Source organism: Macrobrachium rosenbergii, chromosome 41 (genome assembly GCF_040412425.1).
Source record: "Macrobrachium rosenbergii isolate ZJJX-2024 chromosome 41, ASM4041242v1, whole genome shotgun sequence".
Lineage (NCBI taxonomy): Eukaryota > Metazoa > Arthropoda > Malacostraca > Decapoda > Palaemonidae > Macrobrachium > Macrobrachium rosenbergii.
Genome location: NC_089781.1, coordinates 8,872,865 through 8,888,165, shown reverse-complemented (window position 1 = coordinate 8,888,165; position 15,301 = coordinate 8,872,865). Strand labels below are relative to the sequence as shown.

Sequence of the window (15,301 nt, the reverse complement as noted above, 5' to 3'; positions counted from 1 at the left end):
TTGGTGCTGGAGGAAATCACAGAAGCAAAGAGGCAGTCAGAGGCTCTAGCGTGAAATCAAAGAAATTCCTTAAGCGGAATCAGAACCCTCGGCCTTTAAAATTAGCGGATCACCATCGCTGTTCAACCTTTTATCAAGATGATGCTGATGATAGGGAACTGAGGGAACTGACGCGAAAAAAAGAAAATGCACTTTAGGAAGGATTTTCGTTATCATGTGGATGCGCACTTGACATGTCATTTTATTGAATATGGGATTCCTTACAACATACCATTTAAGTAAATATAAATTTAGTTGCCGTAAATAAATGGAAATAAAGCGTTGCTAGAGAGAGACAGAGAGAGTGCGCGCGATAACGTAGGCGGTGGCGTTGCTTAAGGGGTACCTGAGGGTAGGGACAGGGAGGCTCCCTGGATGATTCATTCTCTGGGTTGATCAGGTGCTTCACACGAAGCGGAACTTAATGGGTAACCGGGCAAGAGAGAGAGAGAGAGAATACTTACAGGTGAGAGAACTAGATAAAAGGATGATGCAAGATAGACTGATACTTTGTTACGAAAGACGGATTATGAAAAGAAGGAAATCTAAAATGGATATGAAACTGAATAGAACAGAAAGAAAGGAGATGGAGGGTGTGAGGAAGTAATAGAATAAAAATTAGATGGAAAGGTATATATAGATGGATCTTTACACTATAGAAAACTCTGGAAAGTGTGGAGTATATCCTAGTTTAACCAGACCACTGAGCTGATTAAACGGCTCTCCTAGGGCTGACCCGAAGGATTAGATTTATTTCACGTGGCTAAGAACCAACTGGTTACCTAGCAACGGGACCTACAGCTTATTGTGGAATCCGAACCACATTATGACGAGAAATGAATTTCTATCACCAGAAATAAATTCCTCTAATTCTTCATTGGCCGGTCGGAGAGTCGAACGCTGGGCCAACAGCGTGCTAGCCGAGAGCTCTACCCACCCCTCCAATGAAGAACTGGAAAATGTGGAAGCATTTCAGGTTTACATTAATGGGGGAAAGAGTAGAAGGGAGAATGAGGCCACATATGAGGACAGAATTAAAGTATCATTGTAGAAGGAAAGGTTAAATAAAAGGAATGATATATATATATATATATATATATATATATATATATATATATATATATATATATATATATATATATATATATGTGTGTGTGTGTGTGTGTGTGTGTGTGTGTGTGTGTATATATATATATATATATATATATATATATATATATATATATATATATATATATATATATATATATATATATATATATATAAGAACGACTGAGGAAGATTGACAGCTGATAAAAAGAAGTATCAGCACTTGGATAAATGGGAAAAAAATTAGGGTGCAGGAGGAATTAAAAAGGGCTAGACAGAGAGGAAGAGAAATATGGAAATTAGGAGTTATTAAATTAAAATGTCAAAAACATAAGCAGGATTAGAAAACAACAGTAAGAGAAAAGGTGAGGAATAAGGAAAGATTGAAGGAAGATTTACTAATCGATGTATAAAAGATAAGAGACATTATGGTAAAGGCATATGCATGGCACAGGTAGCTAGAAGGTAGATAACTGAAGCGCAGCGACTTCATAAAGCAGCATTGGTTGTTGAGAGGATAGGGGAAAGTAATTTATGAAAAGATTAGTTGGATGATAGACGTCATGCTGGAGGGTGTTAGACGGAAGACAGTGAAGAATGAAGATCGGGGCAGAAAAGTGTGTTGAGGGAAACTGCACATAGGAATATCACGTGGCAGTGGTCGATGGATAGTAGTGAAGTCTTTGAAGCTACAGTAGATAATCTCAAGGTTTTCAGAATGAAATCGAAGTGGCTGTTGAAAGTCTACGGATTTCAAATACCATGTTTAATTTACGGGTCCCATCATGCAATCTTATTGACAGGCGAGACAATTGACTTAGGATAAATGGTTATATTTGACCTATATTGAAGTATTTCCTCATACTAAGAAAGAACACGTTTTTCAATTAAATGCGATTTTGATATCCATAATACCTAAATAGAAACAACGTGATCAATCCAAGTTTGACAGGACTGCCCTGGACAGTGTAATTCCCCTTTGTTATATTTCATCGTTGAGTTGACTTAAATTTACAACAATTGCCAAGTAACTTTAGTGCATTCCACTGAACCTTTGCTATAGATTCATCCATTTGCACGTCATTCTATTACTTTTAGTCTCATTTTTTAATACAATATGATTGTTGTTCATAAACAGATTTGTTTTTCATTCTCGCTGAAATGGTTGATAACATTTTCGAGGATTTTATATTGTTGCAAGCTTCAGATACACGAACCAGGGTGAACTTGCATCCAGTGTAAGGACAAAATTTAACCTTAGATTTGAAAAATCTTTTCAAGATAGTTAAAAAAAATTATGAGAATTTGTAAACAGCATTATCATAAAGTACGACATTTAAAAAAATGCCTACTAAACTTGCGTAATTGCTACTAATATTACTACTACTATTGTGCTAACACAATGTTTAGATAGGTCTATTGGTGTACACAATTTTTTGACGTACCAGCTTTTTAGATTTGCTTGAAAAATATTTTCTAGCTTCATGGAATTTCCAAATCGTAATGGGCGTTTGGTCCCCAGGTCCGCAAGTTTCCATGACAAGAATCACCTCGGTGCTTGGAAGCTATAAAAATCTTTTGTGGCTGTCAATGCGATGCATAAAATTCAGTGCTTTTGCTTTATATATTTTTGTCCAACTTTGTAATGTATGAATTTTTTTCCATTTCAGCGCCAGAGATCATTCTATACGAGCCCATTACAACGAAGACTGATATGTGGTAAGTTATTTAAATTCTTTTGTTTCAATTTGAGTGTGTGTGTGTGTGTGTGTGTGTGTGTGTGTGTGTGTGTGTGTGTGTGTGTGTGTGTGTGTGTGTGTGAGAGAGAGAGAGAGAGAGAGAGAGAGAGATTAGATATTTATATTGATATCGACTTAAAGTCAAGAATGCACAGTATATGAACGTCAGTAGATATCTACGCCTTGTTTTTTATTTTTTATTTTTTTCGTTCCTCAGCATCAGATCTTTTCGCGTCGTTTCTAATATGAAATATGAATTAATGTATACTGTATAACAGAAAAATCTCTTGTGATAACACCTGTTTTTTTTGTAGGGACAGGCACTTTTATATTTATGTTAATTCGAGTGTTGTGATTTGAAGACGAAAAATCTCAAATCTTCCTTTTGTAGGATATAGATAGCTATATTGTTTAATAAGAATCATTTTGTGATAAAGAAAAAATATATTTTATCTCCAAGGAAAAAGCAGCTATTAAGCTTGGAAACAAACAAGCACGACAACGAATCTTACTCAAAACGCATACTTCTTTATTCCACAAAATTCTCATTAACTGCATCCCGACACGCGAGAGACAAATAAGGAAAAAATATTGCACAATAAATTGTACAGTATATATTCCAACATTTTGTGGAACAAAAATAGTTATATATCAGTACGAAAGCCGCTTCAGTTGGGAAAAGTCACTTCCATCACAAAAAAAATGTTGGCTAGAAAAAGAAAACCTTTTGTGGTTTCCAAAATCAGTCTTCATCATCAGAATAAAAGTAAGAATTTGTTTAAACCAATAAAAAGAAAAGAATTAATAAAATCTCCAACAGTCTTTGCTAAAGTTTCAAAACTAGCATTAAAAATTCTTTTCATAATTCCAGAGAAAAAAGTTCTCAGGCGGGCATGAATAGGGCGAAGTCAATACAGAATATCATAAGATCAATATTTGTTGCCAAAAATATCGTGTGGACTGCATGTTAGTCAAACACCCCTGTACATAGCTCCAAGCTGGTCACGCGATCGCGGATTTGCGTAATCGTGTTTTTATTTTCAAGATTGAAAAAACTCACTGGCAAACATAGGGTAAAGCTCTTTATTGCTGCTATTACCTCAAATAAATGTTAGATTTGTGTGCCTGTGTAATAATTAATCCTTAATAGCAAATTACACACAAACATTATAATGACTCGTAATATGATGAAAATTTTAACATTTACCGTTTTAGATCAAACTACTTGGAGTTATGGAAAATAATCATTTTTTACTACTGCATTTTTATTTTTTGTCTCTTTCAGGTCTTTGGGAGTCCTAACGTACGTTTTACTGACGGGGTTCTTGCCCTTCGGCGGAGAGACAGACCAGGAGACCTTTTTAGAGATATCTCTTGGCGAGCTGGACTTTCCAGAGGAGCTTTTCGAGGATATCTCAGCAGAGGCAATCGACTTCATTAAAAAGCTCCTTATTCGAAATCCGCAGTAAGTAATACAACAATAAATATAAATATTAGTTTCATGAAATAAATTATGAGACATATTAAGATCTTAGCATTTGGTTGAAGATTGTTAATATGGATATCCTGTAAACCGATGGTTACATGTTTACAAGAGTTTTAGTCATATTCCAATTAGATGTTTCTGGGTAGTTTTAAATTATTAATTTCATCACGCACACGTTCAGAAATGTTTGAGTTTTTTATTTTAATCTGCGTCTACATTTTAAAGAATGCATTGGTTGTTTTTCTTGACTTATATTTGGTAATTCTCTCGGCAGGTTAAGAATGAGTGCCCGTGAATGCCTTGAACATGCATGGATGAAGGCCGATCTCAGTAAAGCGAAAATACCGCCTCAAACAACACAGAAATCCTCAATATCATCGCCGGTGGTAACTCCAACGCCACCGTCGTCGTCCTCCTCTTCCCTCGTGACACCACAAAGCATCTACACTTCCAGTGCCGGTGAACACAGTGCTTCCATATATTCTCCTGCATTGATATCTGCTCTTTCAGATATCAGTTCCGCGGGTAGCTTTGGTCAGTACACCAGGTCATGTAGCTCTTTGAATAACACCCCGTCAGCTTTGACGCCAAGCAATACGACTCCAACTATCCAGACGCCTAACAATGCCACGCCCACAATCCTTACTCCTATGAGTTCCTCCCCTCGTGATATCGGTCTTCCTCCTGTTCATCCATACAGCAGCAGCCAAAGGACATCCGCTGTCAATTCTACCCATTCATCCACGAATTCCTTATATCGAGGAGGATCTCGGCAATCGCTCGACCGTGCCAGAAGCCTGTCTAAGTCCCGTGAAGTCCTTTACGAAAGAATGCAGATGTCTAACCAGAGGAAGTTACTTTCTAAGTCAAGGGAAAGGTTAAACGAAGGCCGCTTAGCCCTGTCACGTTCCAGAGAGGATCTTTTAGCCTTCCGAGCATTTTCTCACTCAGAGGAAACACTTTCAGTGTTCAGCTGGCTAAACAATGATGATTCCCTTTACCAAAGCTGTAGTAGTGTCTTCCAACCAATGCTTCCGATGTTGGCCGAGGACAGGGTGTCAGGCCGTCTGTACAAAAGTCTCGCCTCCATCGATAAAATTGATGAAGTTGGCACAGATTCACATATATGCAGTGACCGGCAGAGTATCTTTGACTCTCGGTTTTCAATTAATGACGAAGATTACAATAACCTCATTACTAGGTATAACACAGCAGTCAACAGCCATCGCAGTACGCCACCAAGGGGAAGAAAGGGCGAAGGGCGGCGAAATGGCAGCAGGCAAGAAAGCAGATTAAAAGGGAGTGGGTTAGGTGGGCGTGGCTCAAATCTGTGTGATAAACGATGTTCTCGTCACAGTCGACAGGCTGATTCCCAGCTAGTGCCAAAAACACCAAAAATTAGTAAGGCAGAACGTATGAAACGTGATAACCATAGGAGACGCAAAGGAAAGAAGGAAAAGGAGAAGCAAAAAACAGAAAAACAAAGATCAGAGCCACTGTCCAAATCGCCAGAACCTGCGCCAGATAACATGTTATTAAAGCCCCCAGACAAAGGCTCATGCAGCAGCAGGGCTCCCTCTCCCGGAAAAAGGCGTGGTTCAGTATCCCACGTGGAACAAAGGATACAAGAGAGGCACGAGAGACAACAAGAGAAGTTGGAGAGACAAGAACGCCAGGACAAAACAGAAAGGCGGGGCTCAGGAAAGGGCCTAGGATCTAATCATAAGAGAAGGGACTCTGGCGAGGAAAAGCACCCGCAAAAAGAGAAAAATAAAAACGGCAAAAGTAAAATGACCGATACTAGCACCAGCAGTAGCATGGTCAGTAGGCCCAGAAGTATTTCTCCATCAAAAAGGAGTGTTAAGAAAACAAATTCAATGAGCAGTGAAGGATCTCCAGCCTCGTCATATGAAAGCGTAAAGGAATTAAGCGAGTACCCAACAACATCAAAGAGCACTGGCACGGCCAGCCCTTTGCGATCGCAAAGAAATTCTGTTGGGGCGTCAAGTGATAACTCTGAGCATCGTGAGAGGAGATCAGATATGGATGAAGCATATGTCTCTCTTGAGGAGCCAGTTGACGACGGGATATTCAGTCGGAGTGAAAGCATGGACAGCACTATGACAGTAGAATCTGACCATACTGTAAGAGAAACAGACACGTCGTCGGATACCCTAGAGTCAACCTTGTTGCCTTTCTGCCAACCTGAAGATGAACCATTGCAGTCAAACAAGATGCTTGATGATAATAACGATATTCATGTTCAAGAAGCAGACCCCATCAAAGAAAAAAAGGAGATCGAATCATGTAGCCAGAAGGTCGAGAGGTCTTCTTCCGAAAGTATGCCAGAACTTACTGCCATTAACGAAGAAGAAGAGGACGAGAAAAGTGTCTTTGCTAGATCTGTGTCCACGAGCAGTGACATCGGTAGTATGCTGAGCGAGAACAGCGAGGCTGACAAAGAAGACTCTGCCTCCAAGTCAACTGAATCGCAAGAATCTCAGGATGCTGAAAATGCTGCTGCACTGGCCTGGAGGCGGAAGGGACGGTCCATGAGTATGCAACCGAGCGACCCCCCACCGTTTTCCCACTTGCACCTTTGTAGGTCAAATTCATTCAATCTCGTAATGCCCCTTGGAGGGTTCGTTGCTCCTCCTTGGGGAGAGGTATGTGAGGGAGCAGTCACTAGGGCTTTGGAGATGTTCAAGCTTAAACCCGCTGACATGACCTCGGCAAGTAGAAATTTTTTGGAAAGAAGAGCGTCTCTTCATAGTTAATGGGAATCTGCTTAACCTCAGAAACATATGTTTTGCTGTACAGACTACAGCTGAATGGCTTTGAAATTTAAAGAAAACCATAAATGTTGTCAATCAACTGCATATTAGGCTACATATGTTATTGTTAAACTGCATTTGGACAGGTTTTCTTTGAAACTTGTTTTTCCAAAATGGAATCTGAATACCACTGACTTCACATTTCAGTGCATAGTACATATAAATCCTGACTAACTGTTAGGTCAGTGGCCTTTTATCTTTAGATATGTTACGTCTAATAACAGTTTTATGCTCTTTTTGCAAGTGTCCACAGTTTTTTATTGAAAAAATTATATTCTGTAGAGTATATGTAATTTGAAAAAAAATTTTTATTGTGAAGTAATGTCATTCCTACTTGGAAACTTTAGCATAACAAACGCCAAGTGAACAAAGTATCAAAGGTATTCTACCTTCTCGGAATGTCTACGTGAAAGAAAAAATGCAGGCAGTTTGAAGGAATACTTGTGCATGGTAAACGGATGGGAGCCAGTTTCTGGCGCATTTACTGTTGTCGAAAGACCTGTGCGAAGAAAACGAAAGAACTGATACATAAATTTGTTTTGGGAAACAAGTGGATAAGTAGGAAAAAGTGGAGTTGTACCTTGGCGTAAAAACTCTAGTGACAAATGTGTTTCAGAATTGCTTCCTACATATAAACAGGTCTTGGGAAGAGACTCCTTGTGAGATTCGAAGCATTATATGTATAATAATTATGAGGCTGTTGTGTTCATACTTGTTTTACCATAGTCATACGCAGTGATCTTGTGACTCAAAGACTGTTGTATAATACAGTACACGTGTAAAGATACGCTTGAGAATATAGATTTACGCCTGTATAGAATTATTTGATTTAAGTTGACTAGGAACTACGTACCAGAGTGCCTGGAAAATGGTAAACAGCTTTAAGCTATGTAAATACATACTCGAGATTAGTTTTAAGTTTTTTGTTTCACACTTTCGGGTACATTGGTGAAGGTCCGTCGACGTTGCTGTTTTCCATAATTGGTACGTAACGCAGATGCTCTGTAATACGTTTTTTATTTGTTTAAGAATATATGAGCTTTAAAACTGATCATTATATATATATATATATATATATATATATATATATATATATATATATATATATATATATATATATATATATATATATATATATATATATATATATATATATATATATATATATATATATGTATGTATATACATATATATATATATATATATATATATATATATATATATATATATATATATATATATATATATATATATATATATACATATATATATATGTATGTATATACATATATATGTGTATGTATATATATATATATATATATATATATATATATATATATATATATATATATATATATATATATATGTTGCTTCTTTACTCAACCTCGTTCGGTAACTGAAAATTTTCGTTACCTTCGCCAGATTTTACAGTTTTTACAAAAACATTCAGTACTACAAGTGAATAAAGCACGTCTAGCGACAAATCTTTTAACTTAGTTTACTGTGATCTGCAATATCTCTATACCCATGACTTTACTTCATTTAGCGAAGAGACATGAAAAAGTCGCTTTATCCTTATACCTAATATAAATATAATTCCTAACTTCAAATTTTGCAAAAAATATTGATGTTCTGTTGTTTTCCTATTGTAAATGGATTAGCCTCTTCACCAGTTGCAAAAGTGAATTTGCTACGTTTGAGCTTTATGTAAGCCGCTTCAGCTGCTGCTAAAGGACGAACAGTTGACACGTTGTTACTACAAGTGTCATTGTTTTTAGCTGCTATGTCAAAGTGGCGACGTTTTGTGGCTTAACCATCCTGTGTGAAGTGACCAAGTTTTATTGTGAGCCTCTGCCCGCTGCTAGGTATAAGCGATGAAGTGTTTAGAATTTTATAAATGAACCTGATCTCTGATATTGTCCTTTTGAGGCTGAAGTTTGCAGGTCTTTTATTTTTTGAGGCATAAGAATAATTAATTTTGCTCCTTTTATCTTTACAAGACAGCATGGCATAAAACTGGGTGAAATGATGTGAGCCCTACTAGTCAATGTATTGTTACGTAACCATGTCATTCAACCTCACCCTGACCCCCTACCCCACTCTGCCCCTCCGAATGTGACATATGACTTTTAAAAAGAAAATTCCTTATAATTATTAGTGCACGTTCACAATTCACGTGTGCAAGAGGGAACAAATTTCCTCGTTATTTCAGAACTTGCAGAGTTTGTGTAATCTAAAATAAGGAGGAAATTTATCTGTCCAAAAGCTTAATCTCTCGTTTTCAATGACTTTGATATGTAATTTTGAAGGATTCATTTGCTTGATTCATAGCCAATATTTTATGCAAGTAAAAAAGAATACTTTGCTGGAGAGTGTTTTTGAATTCGTCTCCCAAACGATTCCAGGCCCTTATTCGCACTGGCTTATTAAAGTAAAAGAAGACAAATATCGTGGATTTTTTCTCATGCTGCCATTAAATTGTGAATTGTTCCTCAACGTCATATTTGCTGTGCAATTATAAACAAAAATTCTTTATAGGCTACACAAGAGAAGTGAAGTGTAACAGAAACATGCAAATGACTGTGAAATACCGGTATACCAATTCCATGTAACTTGAAAATGTGATAAGGGAAATCCTGAAACATTCTGTTCCAGTTACCGGTAGTCTGAGTAGAGTCTGTGAAGTGTTCTGTTCTCCAAAGTTTAGTCTGTGTGAATTGAAAGTGACGGAAAGACTACATGTTCAGCATTGATTGTTCTAAGAAAAGTGTTTTATTCCGTTTATTTTTAGTTTAGCAGAGTAATGCTGGCATCTCTATTTCTTCAGAGAAATCAAGATTGGATACACAACATAAACATGCTTTAAAAACCAGCAGAATGTACGTGTTGCATCCGAATGTTTTTCTTAAGATTTACTTAGCTCCATAATGCCATAGGAGAGGCATCGAGACAATTTCTAACGTTTAGCGGGTCTTCCGTATTTATCTATCGTTGAAGGGATTAGAAGACCTGTGTTCTCGGGTAAGAAGGCATGTTTCACCATTACATTTCCCCTGCTATTAGGGATGACTCAGCAAGTAACTATCGAACTACAACGTCCTCAAGTCGACTATCATCGTCAGAATCTGGGTCTGGAATTAACCCCCCACACACAAACACAATCAATCAAACCCTCTGTCAGCCTTATAGCGTTCACCGTTCATCGAAAGTCCTCCGAGTGTGTTCTATTTGCCATGATCTGTTGGGCATCTGAGGGTGGTTTGGATTTACAAGCCACTGCTCATCCTGTGCATTTGCGACGCCAGTTTTCTGTTTCTTTACAGAAAGTTCTTTTAAGAAAATGGGATGGACGAAAGACAGGGTGGTCTGACTACATGTACTTGTCCTCGTTTTCTCCCACTAATAGTTTCAAGTCAGCTGAAACCAAAGTAGGTTTACGATGATTGAATAGAAAACTTTTTATGTAACCTTAATTTGTGTAACTTAATGATCCAGGGCTCTGAATAAACATGTTATTAAAATTGTTGTTTTTTTTTAACCCCTGAACGTGAAGTTACCTTTTCCGGTGAAAGTTCCAGAAGGATAATATTCTGATTAATTGTCATATCTCCTGTGTGTAAACACTTTCCGTTTTCAAACGAGTTCTTAAGGGATTTGTAATACTCAGGGTCCCCAAATTATAATGGCCATTATGACACCATATCAAAGAAAAACATTATTGACAAATGGTACTTAATTAACCAGTTTTAATGGAAAATTTGCATGATAATATTAATCAGTTTCAAATGGAAAAATTACTTGATAATATTAACCAGTTTTAAATGGAAATATTGCATGGTAATATTATCTTTTAAAAACAAACCAGAGCCATCTTACAAATGTTTTGCTATTTTACACCTTTCTGGTGAACCGCATAACAGAAATAAACCATGCATTTTCATCATTTATGAAAATAAAACATCCACAGCTGGGTATCAAATGATGAAGATGAAGAGAAAATTTGAAACTCACAGTCGTCACCGCCAGGAATAATGTCTCGTCTCACAGGTTTACAGTAAAGGAAATGAAAAACCTCTGGTACTGACGTCGTGGCATCAACAAAATGAGAGATCTGGTGTTTGACGAAACGAGAGACCAAATACACAAGTAAAGGGAGAGAGTTCGTAGTTGATATGATAATGATTAAGCTAATAGAAGATTGCGAAGTAGGGAATCTTGGTCAAGAACGTAAACCTTCATAACCAACTTAAGGAAGAGAGAAACCATTTGGAACAATCACTTTTGCTGCAAAGATTTCGAAACGTATTGACATCGCCGCTTTGGAAAAACAAAAGACCTTGATTAGATGGCTGAATATCCACGTCTGCATGATGAGGATACTCTACAAAACAATATATGTTACTTTCTGACAGCATTAATCAAATACTAGAGAGAGGAAAGGTTTAAGTCAAGATAAAAATGAAATATTTAACAAGAAAATAATCATAACCAGTATGAAAAGGGTTCCATTGGTCAGTGACCCGTGGATTGGGTGCAAGGGATGAAAGCGGCCAATCTATAGTCGTAGAGTTTATACGAATCCGCCTTAACGCCCCCCGCCCCGCCCCACCTCTCTCTCTCTCTCTCTCTCTCTCTGATGACTCCACCAGCTACTCTGTTTTCAAAAGGTTACTGAGGAAAATAAAAAAAATGCACACGGTACCATGTTACTTTCCAAGCCAATAACCACGTCACTCCTCAAGTCTACGAAAACAATGGTTCCTCAACTTTTCCCAGTGGAAAGGCTAACAGATTAGGTCTAACTTAGTTGTTCCTCACACACATAAAATACAATATGAAAGTAACTTTTAGATCATCAACGTCTAAAACTGAAGCAGGACGACAATTTGTCAATAATAATGATAATCTAGTGATCCGTAACTGATATTGCTCGGTAGCCCAACAATGTTTAGTTCATAAATTAAATTTACTTGCAGATGCCAGTACGTATAACCATTACAAATCAAGGTTCGAGAGGGTACAAGCAAATCTAGAGGGCAGTAAACTTAAAGGATTTGAGAGACAGGGAAAAGACAGTAAGAGTGTATAGATGTTTGTAGGTGACCAAGTTAAACATGGAAGTTGAAGCCATCATTTATAATTTAAAAAAAAAAAGGAAAACAAACTGCTACTGGCTAGACTACATTTAGTGAACCGAATGAAGCCAAACGTCTCCAACTTTCGTAATCTGATAATGACCTATTTAACGAATCGAAAGGAGAGAGAGAGAGAGAGAGGGGGGGGAGAGAGACGTGACGACAGAAGAACACTCTTGGTGCCGGCGTTTGAACCCGCCGGTACATCTTATAAAAGACAAATAAAAACAAAACCCCTCGAAGTTTACCCTCGCCAAAATACCCAGTGAGAACGATAATGCCCCATAAGGTGATGCTGTTTACATGTCAAGAATTTCTAAACGAAAAAAACAACTTGCATCTAGGAATTCCTGAGAGACATCCGGATCTAATGTCTTGTGAGACCAATACCCTTATGAGAAGTGAAAACTGGTTGGAATCAATGTTCGGGAAACTTTGCAATGTGGTTAATAGTCCACTTTTTGTTAGACGACGCAATTCTGATAAACAAAGATACACGCGCGCACGGTCTATCATAGCCGTCATCTGGTGGTCAGAAGTAAACATTGGTAAAAACGTTTTTGTCTCCTATTAGGAAAGACTTTTGTATATACTCATATTGAAGACTAATGACCAAAGCACTGGAAAATCGTTAAAAATAGTACCTTATGAGGGGTAAATCAGTAATGTGAATTGTGTGTATATTTGTTCGTTATTCTAATTTGTCAAGAAGCAACGCTGTTCGCAAAGGTCTGAAGCTAAGTATGATACAATGGAAAATGAAGAAAAACAGAACAAAGATTGGAAATATTAGACTTTAAACCTGCTTAAAGGGGAATCCTTAAAATTTATAGCAACAAACCCTGCAGACGATCTCGATTAGATAAAAGGCTGAAAACGGGAAATGCGACATAAAACGATGAACATATTCTTAGGGTTTAATACTGTGGAAAACCCATCTAAAAGTATGCTAAAGCTGGAAAAGACCCAGAGATGATCTCGGAAAAACGGCTAAAACAATCAACAAAATGAAATATATGCAGAGTTTTTTTAAATAAGTAAATGGAATTCACTGTGGATTAACCCTATAAATGCTAGGCAGTAAATGGACTTCACTACCAAGTGATAATAGAGAAGCCTTTGCTGTAAGAAATCGGAACATGCTTGCATATACATTCATGTGAGTATCACTGAATTCACGCACATATACCGGTACATCTGGAAATATCCTCTTTATTCATGAACTACAAGTAATGGCCGTACTTTCTATACTTTCTATATCAAGTCTCGCCAGAATTAAGAAGTTGAAGTCAAGTTAGAAACCTGCTGGGCATGGCACATACATAGCAACTAACACATGGAGTGACGCCAGTGCGTACCCAAAATGATTTCGGACATGAAAAAGAGAAAGCAGGCAACGACTGTGTTCAGGATGAGCTGATTCGTGTAAACAGCCTAAAAACGGACAAAAAAAAGGCTAACAGGAGCTTTCGTTTAACAGTAAATAGATGGCCTGACCCGTGTTGGCTGTCGTGACGACAATAATAATACATCCTCAAATGGATGCTAACTCTGACGACATAAGATCAGCACTGCTACTACTACAGTGCCCTTAGTTTGAAAATAACACGCATGTTTGCTGACCTTTGAGCAAAATTATCCATTGCTTCAATTTATGCAAGCTATTGACTGTATTAATACACATTTACATCATAAACACCTAACTCGCAGAAATGAAAACGATAAAGGTCTCAGCGAATCGCTACATATATTCAATAGGAACACAGAATGCGAGGATACCGGACACCATGCGTACTTTTATGTGGGCGATATGCAAAACAACAAAATACTTCTTCCTCGAATTTTAAAATGAGTAAGAATTCCGCATATACATGGATCATACATACATACATACATACATATATATATATATATATATATATATATATATATATATATATATATATATATATATATATATACACCTTTACCTATTTTAAAAGTAAACACATAACCTATGTTGTTGGTGATGACGACAATAATAAAACAGCCTCCCTTGGAGACTAATTCTGATGGAACATCTATCCCTTCACATATTTTACCATTAAATAAAACTTCAACTTGCCTAGTCTTACCTAAGACATAATAAGCAATGTCGTTAATACTTCTTCCTCGTGGTCGATGTTCAAAATCGATTTTTCAAGGCCGAATAGGGAAGGCTGGAGCCAGGAGAGGGCATCCGTCCGTAAAACACCTGCCAAAACAAATTGCGAAATGAGCCGTCCAGTGAATTTTTGAAACACCAGGAAAAGGCTCATCAAAAGCAGCAACTCCCACAAGGGATAAGCAAAGAAGACCAAGATTCTAAATCAAATAATGAAAAGTCTATTACAGGCAAAATAACCTCTTCCACAGCATGCCGGCCACAACTAGGTTTTACTCTCACTATGTCTTATTGTCGTTACTCTCTCGTTAGATTAAGCTGGCATCGTGTCAGCACGGGTTCTGTTTACATTTCACAGCACCCTGTAGTCATTATGCCGGACACGGCGCCAACCAGAAACTCGCCACTCGTCGATCTAAGACATCAGCCCCATCGTTCCAGAGCTCCACATTCGAGAAAAGTTAACAAATCGCCTGCGTTGACACTTGCGTATCCATCATAATCATCAACAGTATGACAGGCGTCGTTTTGGCGTCCTGTTTTTTTCGTGAGGTTACCCCTATTTAGACCTTTTGCCGTGTTTTCTACTCCGTTCCATGTCATTTGCATCAGGGCGAAAAAGGACGGGACGATAATTTAACGAATATTTAATTCTTACACAATGGAAAGTACCAAACTTATGGAGGCTTTTATAATCACCAACAGTAAACATTATCATTATTATCTTTAACTTTGTCATTTCCACATCATCTATTGTATTTCTTGAAAAGAAATAAACACGGCACAAAACCCAAAGGCCAAGGAAAAGACAATAGCATTTGCAGTGATAAAATCTT

General features: G+C 37.5%; 1 protein-coding gene across 5 annotated transcripts in view; it reads left to right on the top strand.

Moving 5' to 3' along the window:
• The window catches only part of LOC136826622 (uncharacterized), a 352,977-nt gene extending 344,807 nt beyond the window's left edge, over nt 1–8,170 (top strand). For all 5 annotated transcript variants that reach the window (XM_067083917.1, XM_067083915.1, XM_067083916.1 and 2 more), the window contains 3 exons: nt 2,799–2,847; nt 4,153–4,332; nt 4,628–8,170. In XM_067083917.1, coding sequence (XP_066940018.1) covers nt 2,799–2,847; nt 4,153–4,332; nt 4,628–7,130 — 2,732 coding nt within the window. In that variant the 3' untranslated portion in view covers nt 7,131–8,170. The remainder of the gene's footprint in view (nt 1–2,798; nt 2,848–4,152; nt 4,333–4,627) is intronic.
• Nucleotides 8,171–15,301: the final 7,131 nt, after the last annotated feature.